Raw genomic sequence first — 12,931 nt, 5'->3', positions numbered from 1 at the left:
AGAGCAGGGGTGGGGGAGTTTATACGCCACACCAGAAATGGGTTTCACACTTTGTACCCATGTGGGGGAATCGAACCCGGGTTTTCGGCGTGACGAGCAAACGCTTAACCACTAGGCTAACCCACCGCCCAAGTCTAATTAATGACGGTATGACGCTATTTCATCAGTGCTAAACCTCTCTTGAAAAAAAGGCCTAGGGGCCTACCACAAGCTTCAGTCTACCATTTTTAACCAAGATATACCCATAGCTCTTGCTTGCAAACTATTTAAAACATTAATCGAGCCAGTAATTTTATATAATAGTGAAATCTGGGCTGTAGAATCAATCCTCCTGAACAACTTTGATTCATTTATCACCGAGAAACTGCAGCTAAAATTTTGTAAATCCATGTTGGGTGTCAACAAAACAACACACAACTGGGCAAGCCGAGCAGAACTAGGACTCTACCCTCTTATCTACACAGTATTAATCAAAATAGCAAATTTTTATCACCATGTTTATTCTTCCAAAAACATAATATACTGAACCAAATTAAAAACTTCACAATCCTAAAATTTTAACATTTTGACCAGTTATCATTGTGGGCCCTTATTGTGTATTTAAACAGTAATGGCCCACGTATTGTCTTCAGATAACACCCCTTTTTGTGCAGGTGAATCGATCAAAATCATGTGCACAGCACTATAGTGGCAAAAGTGTTTTTTCACGTGCAACTGGTCACGTGGCCATAATACCGCACGTGTTTTCAGCCATACTTGTTAGCAGTCATTAAAAAAAAAAGAAAAACACAGAAAACAAAAGTCTTTACGGCCATTTGTCATGCCACGCCTTTCAAATGTGCAACGTGAACGTGCCATCGGCATGTTGCAGACGGGAACGTCCGTAGCTGAAGTCGCAAGGACGATGGGTTGTAGTCGACGGACTGTTTATGATTTACAGCAAACGGGTACTACCGCTGATCGCCCTCGGCCAGGTCGACCACGTGTGACGTCACATGCAGAGGATCGTCAGATTGTCTTACGTCACCTCCGTAACCGAGTTTTGACGGCTACATCAACCAGAAATGAACTGTTTAGGGGTAGACTGAGTGCGCAAACTGTTCGAAACCGTCTGAGAACTGCTCACCTTCAAGCACGACGGCCATACTGCGGGCCGATTCTGACTCAATTACACATACGTCAACGTCAATTGTGGGCAATGCGACACTTACGATGGACTCAGAGGAATTGGAATCAAGCCGTCTTCAGTGATGAATCCCGATCTTATCTTCGATTTGCTGATGGTAGGGCGAGGGTGTGGAGGCGCCGTCATGAACGTTACGCCCAGTGTTGTGTACAGGAAGTTGACAGATTTCGAGGCGGAAGTGTCATGGTGTGGGGTGCTTTCTGTGGCAATGCACGTTCCAGGCTTCTTGTCATCCGTGGCAACCTCAACGCTGCTGCTTACCGCGACCAGGTACTGGCACCAGAACTTCTGCCTTTTATGGCAGCACATGGACCCGGTTTGATCTTCCAACACGACAATGCCAGACCCCACACAGCAATTGTGACAAGGAATTTCCTTCAGAATGCGGGAGTCAACGTCATGGACTGGCCGTCAAGGTCTCCCGACCTCAATCCCATCGAACACGTCTCGGATGCTCTTGGCAGAAGTCTGCGCACTCTCCAGAACCAACCACAGAATTTGCAAGATCTTGGCACCATTTTGCAGCAACAATGGCGTCGTCTTCCCAATCATGTGTTCACAAGTATCACAAGGTCCATGCGGAGGCGTTGTGTGGCAGTTGTCAACGCACATGGTGGCCATACACGCTACTGAACTTGTGTGCCATCAGATTCTCGTGCTTGGGACTTATGATTTAAACTGTTGATGTTATTACCGAATACCGTAGGTGCTTGGAACAAATTATGGTTACCACCGTTAATTAAAATCCTTCTTTGGACATTAATGATTAAAAATTACCTTCTCTGATACATTTGTCCGTTGCATATCATTTATGGGATTACTTTTTAAAATGTGAAGTTTTTAATTTGACTCAGTATACCTCAGAACGCTTTTACAGAAAGTACATATTTGGTGAATAAACGATTAGGATGGGTTTATCAGCTCAATCTATTCTTAGGAAAACACACTTTGAGTTCTTTAGCTTTCCTATCATCAATATTCAAAGAGACAATCAAATCTAAATTCAACTCCCTCTTCAAGGAATCTCTTCAAGATGTAAATGCAACAAGAGGCACATACAGGATAGTTAAAAATGAAATAAAATTAGAACCCTATCTCAGTCACTGTAAAGTAAGAAAATATCGAGTGCACTTTTCTAAACTAAGATATAGTAACCATAGATTAAATATTGAACTTGGGAGACATACAAAGCCACCAACCCCACTACATCAGAGGCTATGCTCTACATGTTCAACCATTGATGACGAAAAACACTACTTACTTCACTCTATTAAACACACTCAAGAAAGAAATCATATAACCTTTGGAAAATTATCCAGACAATTTGTAAGAGTAAATGTCCACCGTCATGAAGACAAATTATTTCACTACATCCTGTCAAATAATGAAGCAGTCAATATCAAATGCATTTGTTTCCAGATCTATCATTTCAAACAATAAATACCCCTTCAAAATCAACCGTTGACATTTTATGTATAATAATATCATCAAATATGTAATATTGATTGTTTTGTTTTTGTATGTATCTACAGGAATGTAAATTATGTATGTCTGTATATATGTATATATGAATATATGAATCATAATGTCTTGTCTTTTAAAATTACATCTGTCCCGTAATGGAACGTTTCTGCAATAAATATTATCGTTTCTTATCTTATCTTATCTTATCATCAGTATCAAAGGATTTAAAAAACCTTTATACACGTCAGATATTTTTTTTAACAATGTACGTTTTACGTTTTCGAGAAACTAATTTATTTAATATGTACATGTATTTAATTTGTGTAGGTTCAGAGCATCTATCAGAATTCCGTTGTCACTCCCAATCATATCGTTGTTTAAGGAAACACGGATGGTCTAGTCGTCTAAGGCGCCGCAATTTGCTTGGATTAAAATCTAGTCTCTGAAATGAACCTATCTTACAGAAAAAAACACAGTTAATAAATATATAATAAAAATGAGTCCAGAGACTCTTTTCCTGATACTGCAGTAATCTAGACTTGCCAAACATTATATAGACTTGCATGGGCTGTATTGGATATATTCGTATCAGGGTCTGTATGACAGACTACAATTTTCCGTACAGAGTTGCGTCCCTTAGGCACGCAAGAAACCTATGATTGGTTAGCCCCGATTATGTTTCTAAGTTTGCCAGCACCATACCCGTGCTTGTGGTTTTCACCAATTGGTAAACGTCTGAGACCTGCCACATTAGTCTAACACGTATATAACATTTTGTATGCATGTTACCGTGTTACAATTGATCGATGCTCATGATCTCAATCACTGTATTGTCTTGTCCAGACTCGATTATTTACAGACCGCCGCTCATGATCTCAATCACTGGATTGTCTGGTCCAGACTCGATTTTGTACAGACCGCCGCTATAAAGCTGGAATATTGCTGAGTGCGGCGTTAAGCAATAAAAAAACAGTTTCAGAGACCTATTGTCAACGTGTTTTATAGAGCCAGCCTTGGACATGAAGCTTTGTGGAACCAACCATAGCGGCTACTGCTATAAGGGAGTATTTGCTTCGAGGAATATGTGACCGCCTCCGTGGACTAGTGGTAGAGCGTCAGTCCGGAGAGCGGAAGGTCCGGGGTTCGATCCCCGGCCGCGTCATACCAAAAGACGTTAAAAGATGGTACTTGTTGTTACCCTGTCTGGCGCTCGGCATTAAGGGGCTAAAACAAGGACTGGTCGGCTCGGAGTCAGTATACTGTGTCTGAGTGGGGTATTCATGTTAAACTGCGACATGGTATCTCAGTGAGCTAGCACTATAAATCGGCATCAGTCCGGACTAGTACAAGCAGCCACACAAACACACACACGTACATGCACGTCGCTATATAAGTGCAATCATCTTAGACGCGACGTTAAACAGCATTTCACCTCACCTCACCTCGTTGAATATCTATCCCTGATACCAGGAACTAAGATATATGAGTAGTGCACATCCAGATATTAAATATGCATGACGCAACCAAATCCAAATCAACACCCAAAGCCTATTTCGAAAAAAGTCATCGGCTTTGGTTCATTGCCAATTTGGTCAATATTTCATTGATAGCAAGTCAGCTTAATGTGGGGCGGTTCTGGCAGTCAAAAGCAAATGATTTGTTTTGTGTGTTGTTGTATTTTTGTTAAATAGAGAATCTCACCCTCGTTTCTTTTGATATCAAATATATCAACACGATTTGATAAAAGTGGAAAAAAACTCCGAGTGTTTGATATATTTAATATCAAAAGACACGAGGGTGACTTGCTATCACATCACTGAAATATTGTGCAAATTGGCATCGAAACCAACTCGCTTTTTCAGTTTGTAGACAGTAATAAGCAGTGTCTTGAGTGTAAAAAGTACTGCTGACAGCTTCAGTAGCTGAGCCATTACGGATGTCATTTGATTGTGACGTCATGGTAACAATGACTTCACAATGGTCTGCAAAGCATTGTGATGCAATTTCATAGCAGCGATATCAACAATGTAGATATCGCTTGATCTCACCCAAGCGATATCTCCTGTGGGAGCCAGTTTTGGATGATAAACACTGCGCTCAGCAATATTCCAGCTACATGACGTCTGAACCAGGCAATCCAGTGATTGACGTCATGAGCATCGATCCACGCAATTGGGATACGATGACATGCATCATCCAAGTCAGCAGGCCTGACCACCCGATCCCCTTAGTCGCCTTTTACGACAAGTATGGGTTGCTGAAGACCTATTCTAACCCGGATCTTCACGGACCGAAAAGCATGAGGATCAATAGTGGGGTGTGGGTGGCGGGCTTCAGAGGTGCAGATCACCTGTTTGAACCATTGGTAATACATTACGAAACTTTAACTGATGTTGATCGGAATCACGTATCACAAAGCTAAAAATAACTTATTTTGGTGATACATTTGCGACACAATTAAACCATTACTAAACCAAACCACAAAGTGCTGAGATCCACGCGTTGAAACTGTCGAAGGCCATAGACGTTCTCACATTTGTCGAAAACTTTTACATGGGCGTCGTACTGATATAGACTCAGGAAACTAAACCAGAAGAACCTTGGGTTCGAACCCACAGACAGCGGATCCTGGCACGAAACAGAAAAGCTAACGCCGACAATTTGACAAGCATATACCTGTTTGCATGTTATGATATGTAGATATATGTTAATACCCACATCACATGCTCCTGGGGGTGAGTTTTCGCACTAGTGTGACTCTGGTATCACGTTACTGGATACCTATCTCTCAGTAAGCAGGGACTACTGGTGTCATCGGCCAGCACACCGGCTTGTGTTTACTTTCGGCATATCAAGTATGCATATTAATTCTAAGAAATGTGTGTGCACATAGTTAAGACTGGTGTACCTATCACTAAATAATTAGGAGCTGGGACTGAGTTGCACATATCACCTGCTTGTGTAATACAGGGCGCTTAATTATAGAACTTGTTCATCTCTTGATTTTTTGTGTACGTTTGTTACGTATTTACAGACAGACAGACAGACATTGTCTTCAGTATAAGGCCATTGGCCCAAAATACATGAGCATAGCAGAGATATAACGATCTGCACAATAAAGTTATATATGATACATACAGAAGTAGATGTGCATTTATATCAAAATAATTTGAGGAAATTTTTTTTTTTTTTATTTACCTTCAGGAGGAAAACACTTATGTTGTGAAATATTTCAAATCTTGTAATGAAATCAGGTTGTTGAAAGAGTGTTATATATTTACTTATTAAGTTATTTCTTGGGAGATTATAAAGTCCACACACAAACAAAATATGCAATTTATCTTCAATAAAATATTTTCCCTTACTCCGAAAATATGAAGTCTTTCTTCATATATACTTACAAACACTTATTTTCTTATGCAAATTTTGTGAGTGACGGATGTAACCGGAAGAGCAGGATATTGCTAACCCTCTTCGTGAACACCTGGTGTCATCACTGTTTTGGGGTGATCTATTCACTGGTATTTACGGCCCTTAAAGATCCGGGGTAGAACAGGTCTTTAGCAACCCATGCTTGCCATAAGGTGACAATGCTTGTCGTAAGAGGATCGGGTGGTCAGGCTCTCTGATTTGGTTGATGCATGTCATGGATCCCAATTGCGTGGATCGTTGCTCATGTTGTCAATCACTGGATTGTCTGGTCCAGACTCGATTATTTAGAGACCGCCGTCATATAGCTGGCGTTAAACAACAAACAAACAAACACTGGTATTTATCTTTTACGCCCAATGGAATCTTTATTCTCTGACGTAGACGTTTTATGTTTTAAACTAGTTCCAGTAAGGTCACCGATGACAATTTTCCAACAGTACCTAACAGATAGGCGACCCGTGAAGATCCGGGGTAGATTAGGTCTTCACAAACCCACGTTTGCCGTAAAAGGAGACTATCCTTGTCGTAAGAGCCGACTAACGGGATCGGGTGGTCAGGCTCGCTGACTTGGTTGATGCCTGTCATCGATCCCAATTGCGTAGATCGATGCTCATGATGTCAATTACTGGATCGTCTGGCCCAGACTCGATTATTTACAGACCGCCGTCATATACCTGGAATATTGCTGAGTGCGGGGTTAAACAACAAACAAACAAGTAACAGATAGGGGTTTCTAACTAATGCCAACCAAAGACTTGATCTCACCAGTTCCTCAATTCGACGTACTAGCCTTTTTTATTATATTTATTGTGTATTTGTGTGGTAGAAAGTAGTACATGTACTTTACACAGCCTGAACGGAAACTTAGTCTCAACTGCAAAATATAGTAAGTGAGTGAGTGAGTTTGGTTTGACGCCGCCTTTAGCAATATTCCAGCATTCCAACGGCGGGGGACAAGAGACTGGGCTACCGTCTGCAAGGACAGCTAAATAAACTTGGGGGCAATTTTTGTTTTACGCATTTTTGAACACTCAAAACACAACTATGATACCCGTATCAAATACGTCAAGTAACCACTTCTTGTTTTTTTCATTTTTAGCCACCATCAAACACTGGTGTATAATTTCTTTTGCCGGGCAGTTTACAATATGCAAGTATAAGTTGGAAAACTTTTTTTCACGAGACATGGGCTTCCCTGTAATTATCAAATACTTTACACTGAACAATACCGTAATTAATATCGTCGCAACTTTAACACAGTGAAACATAAACATATGAAGAAGGAGAAAGGTAGTACCAGTCACATGTATCATATTTCAAACCGGTATCGTCCTCGCATTAACGTTAAGTTCATCAGCGATTTATATAAACCAGTGTTATATATAATGGATCATTCCATTAAATACTTTCATAATTACAATATTTTCGACTTACAAATTATTATTCAAATTAATCACCATTTTTACTATATGTTTAATGGTGGGCGCATATACGATGTGTGTTTTTTTTATCTCTTAACGTGTCACGTTTCCTTTAAGTGAAACTTACATGGGAAACATGTGTAGACATTTGTAACTTGACACCCCTTTAGTGATACAATGGACTGGGCGGTACTAGAACTAATATGCATTGTCTTAACCGACAGCAGTCAGTCTAAGGGGTGTCCAGAAGATGGCGGGGCTCGGAAGGTTGCCCGTTTTACTGTTCATCGTTCATGCTACACTACTTCATGCTACAGAACAAAATTCCAGACAGAAACGGCAGATAGCAGACAGCCAGTAAGTTTCTATATCTTTTATTCTATGTAGGACCATGATGTGTTTGAACTCTTTTTAAGGAGAGTGCAAATCCGCCCCCTTGGGTTAATTATTCTTTGTCACGTAGGAACTATCTTTGTCCCAGACTTGCTTAAAGGATGCTGCCATCATTTTAAGGACATCGCATGATGGTTTTTTTCACAAATATCAGAAGTACAAGTTTAATATCTATTTTGGAGAAGCAAAATATATTTTATTTGTACATATAAAATACCGTTTGTACATATTTAAATCCCGTTTTCGTTCCATTGATTAGTACATGTCACCAGGGAAAAGAATCCAGAAAATTAACAATCATGCGTGTGTGAGTTGGGTTTAACGCCGCTTTAAACAGTATTCCAGTTATATCGCGGCGTGTCAGCTTAATGTGGGAGGAAAGCTCGAAGTGATGCAGGTCTCAGACGTTTACCGCTTCGGTGAAACCCACGAGCACGGGTATGGTGCTGACAAACCTAGAAACATAATCGAGGCGAACCGGGATTCGAACCCACAATCATAGGTTTCTGGCATGCCCAAGGGACGCAACTCTGCACAGCGAATCGCGGCGCCTTAGACGATTGGGCCACCCGTGCCCCCTAACAATCATGAAGCACTTTAGTGGTTAATATGTTCAACGTTGAAAAGCTGCAATTGTCTTTGCCAAGAAAAGTCACTTTGAATAAAAGATGTGTACGTTCAAGATAATGTTAATTGAAATTGAAAAAAATGCATTAATCACAGTAGTCTTTATAGCCTGGTTGATATGAGTCTTGGAATAACACAGAGGCAGGACTGTGTCTCTTGAGAATATTAATGTTAATATGTGTATGTACATAGTTTTAGAAGGTATCGGTCGCCATGGCAACACATAAGGGATTGGGACTTCATCCTGAAAAGTGAGAATACAAACATGACTAGACTTGATGAATGGCTAATGTGTTTTGTTTAAAGGCATTAACATTTTAATTGTTCATTTAACAAGGACGTTACCAAGTTCGTATGTCAACTAACCATTAGAATACCAGATAAAACTGCAACAAACAACTCAACTGGACGAGTGTCTGTTTCTTATCATTGCAGACCTCGCATAGTCACGCAAGATGGTCACCTCATCTTCCAAACCGGAACAAACCACAATATAACCTTCAAGAGTTCGGCTGGGGGCGCGGTCACCGTCGACGGGGAGGACTTCAAGGCCGTGGCTAATGGGGTAAGTGGCTGTTGGTCAAGAGGCATTGGTGTAATATCGCTTCATGGTGATGCAGAGCAAAATAGGTCCCCAGTAGCCCATGCATAGAGCCGACTGAAGATAGGGTGGTCAAACACGGTGGACCGCCTCCGTGGTCTTGCGCTAGAGCGTTCGCCCGAAGTGCGGAAGGTCCGGGGTTCGATCCCCGGCCGCGTCATACCAAAAGACGTTAAAAGATTGTACTTGTTGTTACCCTGGCTGGCGCTCGGCATTAAGGGGCTAAAACAAGTACTGGTCGGCTCGTAGTCAGTATACTGTGTCTGAGTGGGGTATCCATGTTAAACTGCGGCATGGTATCTCAGTGGGCTAGCACTATAAATCGGCATCAGTCCGGACTAGTACAAGCAGCCACACAAACACACACAGATACATGCACGCCGCTATGTAAGTGCAATAATCATGGGTGTCATCGTGTTCATTGGCGTGGGGTCAGTGTTTACGTCATTGGTGTGGCTGATCGAGGCAAGATCAGTTACAGGCCGCTGTGATATACACATGTAGCTATAATAGGGATGATTGCGGCGTTAAACAACATTCACTCATTCAGAAAAACACCACAATTAACAGAAGAAAAATTATTCACTGAGTATCGTTGGCACGAAACGAGTTTGATGGTTTTCAGTTACCAAAATGACAGTAATATGTGGTTAAGCATGACACAAAGAAGTTAAATATTTTTTTGTAAATTGTTTAATAAGTAAAATCGCTATTTATTTTCACAAACGAGAGCAATAAAATTGATTCCGTTTTCGTCGAATGCCTTCGACCTTGTACATTATGAAGGGTATCCGCGAGCCTACTTTATTGTCATAGTGGCATGTACACTTTCGTTTGATTATTCGGATAATGTTCTTGGTTAATTCAAAGTCAGGGTGCGAACAGTGAAGGAGTTCTCTTCGACCTTTTTTCTAGAACACACATTACTCTCTTCCTCCTGAATTAATATTTTGAATGGGAGCATTTAATGCCATATAACTCGCTATCGAGCATATTAATATAATACCAATTGCTTTTTATCACGTTTCAAAATTAATTCCACTGTTGTTTATCCAATGCGAAAAGAACTCACAGCGATAGTACGTTCCCGAGAGTGTAACGAAGGTGTCACGCGCTGGAAAGGAGCTTGGTTTTTGGAGTGCCCAAGGGACGCAACTCTGCACAGCAAATTGCTCTGCCTTAGACAACTGGGCCACCCGTGCCCCCTATTTTCCTTGAAAAATTATTGAAATAGACAAATGAAGGTTGGCAAAGTTAGTACAAAATCATGAAGAACTAAATGTTCCTGTTTAAATAAAAATTGATGTAATGGATACCCTTCCAATACCCATGTTACAAGTTTATCGGGACATTGTAGTGGGTTTAGAGGAAGCAAACTACGGTGGCCCATAAGGGACATGGAGTGTTTTTCAATATTTTGATATTTCGCTTACTTTCATCGTAACCTTTTGCAAATTAACACAATTTGTCATACAAATATGTCATAAATCATGTATAAAAACAACCGAAAACATGGAAAATGTACTTTCAAGTAGCTATTGAATTGCTGAAATGTGAAGCGAAAATGTCCAATCTCATTAAAATCAGATCTTAATTCTCGCTGCCGCTAAATTAGCGGTAGCGAGAACTAAGATCTGATTTTAATGAGATTGCGAAAATGTCAAAAACTAAAATGAAAATGTCAAAAACAAAAATGAAAATGTCAAAAACAAAAGCGAAAATGTCAAAAACTAAAATGAAAATATAGAAAAGTTGTAAATATTATCACCGCAGTGGAAATAGTTTTCTGTATTTTCATTTTAGTTTTTGACATTTTCACTTTTGTTTTTGACATTTTCGTTTTTGTTTTTGACATTTTCATTTTAGTTTTTGACATTTTTATTTTAGTTTTTGACATTTTCGCTTCACTTTTCAGTGATTCAATATCTTCTTTATACATGATTTATCACATATTTGTATGACAAATCGTGTTAATTTGCAAAAGGTTACGATAACAGTAAGTGAAATATCAAAATATTGAAAAACATGGGCCACCGTAGCAAACAAACTGAATCAATGTGATTCAAAGTGTGAGCATAGTTGATGTTGACAGCCTGGACTGAGCTCTGGCAATAATTGATTTTACAATGTCCTAAAAATGAAACCCTTGAAGATCAGGGTTAGAATTGATCTTCAGGAACCCATGCTTGTCGTAAGTGGCGACTGACGGGATCTGGTGGTCAGGCTCGCTGACTTGGTTCATAAGTGTGATCATATCAAAATTGTGTAGATCAATGCTCATGATGTCAATCACTGGATTATCTGGTCCAGACTTGATAATTTCAGACCACCATCATATAGCTGGAATATTGCTGAATGTGGCGTCAAACAACAAACAAACATAATAAAATGACCCATCCGAATAAGGTCTCCATTAAATGCCCAAATAATATGTTTTTCATTGATAATGGTTAGCATACATTCAATTTGACACAGTTCAGGGACCCATGAAGATCCGGGGTAGAATGGGTCTCCAGCAACCCATACTTGCCCTAAAAGGCGACTATGCTTGTCGTAAGAGGCGACTAACAGAATCGGGTGGTCAGGCTCGTTAACTTGGTTGATGCATTGTTGAGTGTGGCGTTAAACAACAAACCAACAAAACCAACAACACAGTTCATGTTTTTCATTTCTGTAAACATTGTAAAACAAGACCGCAAATAAATAATTAAAATAAGTAATAGTAAATTTAAGGTTTAGTATATTCTCATAAAGAAATCATAATAGAGAAGTTCTCCTTGTCCTAAGAATACTTGTAATATGTTGGCAACAGATTGTTGGGACGGCTTAAGATCTACTACACTGAAATTTAACTCTTGATTTGAAGCAAGTCTGATGTCATTCAGAGTTTAATATACAAGGTGTCAGAACTTGATCAGGGATGTGTGTAGTGATACCTTCCACCCCCTTCCCAGTGGGCAGTGCCGTGCTGATTGTGTTGGTTGAAGTGTACACGGCAATGTCCAATCCGGGACTAGAGAGGGTATCAGGTTATGTCATTATCAGCACAAACTGAGAGTATCTTGTTACCCTCCTTTTGTACATTAGTAAACTTGGGAGATTGTCCAGATAAGGTATCAACTGGGATTTTGTGATAGGCCTGGATAAGATAAGGATGAAACGTAAGTGGTTAAATGATGCTTGCAAATTCATGACCATTCTGCATTTTGGATGCTGTTTTATACACAGAGAAGCAAAATAAACTCTACTCTCAGATTTTATCATATGTTAGATTTTCAAATGAAAATATCTTAAGTTAGCGATATCATATCCAAAACATGAACTGTACTGGTGCTAGGTCAGCACTCAAAGAATATGTATAAATTAAGGCTGGGACGGGTAACTCAGGTACTCGGGGGGTCGGATGGGTCACATTTCTTTCTGACTATGCACCAAGACTTTTATATGTTTGAATAAAGATAAAACTTCAGTCAACGTCAGTGTATGCATGTGCAGATCGATTCATACGTGTATCTAAATACATTTTGTCCAGGGCTACAGTCAAACTATTCCCACTCGGACATTAGGTACCTATTTCTTGAGACCAACAGTGGGTACCCGGGTAGGGTCGGGTAATAGGCGGGTGGGTACCCGGGTAGTAAATTTGGACTTGTCCCAGCCCTAGTATAAATGTTTTTATTTTATTAAATATAATTTGATTTAAAACTTTAAAAAAACATTAAATAAATATCCCATTATATACAACTGCTGATGGGTATCTTAGACATCTTATCTTTGAAAATCAATAAATTTGCTTTGTTTGGGCAC

General features: G+C 39.9%; 1 protein-coding gene across 2 annotated transcripts in view; it reads left to right on the top strand.

The window, feature by feature from the left end:
* The first annotated feature begins 7,728 nt into the window (after positions 1-7,728).
* Positions 7,729-12,931, top strand: part of LOC124152378 (cubilin-like) — a 90,764-nt gene continuing 85,561 nt past the window's right edge. Inside the window, exons 1-2 of one of the 2 annotated variants that reach the window (XM_048381943.1) lie at positions 7,729-7,860; positions 8,959-9,088. In XM_048381943.1, coding sequence (XP_048237900.1) covers positions 7,754-7,860; positions 8,959-9,088 — 237 coding nt within the window. In that variant the 5' untranslated portion in view covers positions 7,729-7,753. The remainder of the gene's footprint in view (positions 7,861-8,958; positions 9,089-12,931) is intronic. The other variant, XM_048381944.1, reaches the window with a different exon arrangement.

Source organism: Haliotis rufescens, unplaced genomic scaffold, assembly GCF_023055435.1.
Source record: "Haliotis rufescens isolate VD_foot unplaced genomic scaffold, xgHalRufe1.0.p SCAF_4, whole genome shotgun sequence".
Taxonomy (NCBI): domain Eukaryota; kingdom Metazoa; phylum Mollusca; class Gastropoda; order Lepetellida; family Haliotidae; genus Haliotis; species Haliotis rufescens.
Note: the sequence above shows the minus strand (reverse complement) of the source record. Positions and strands in the feature narration are given on the sequence as shown.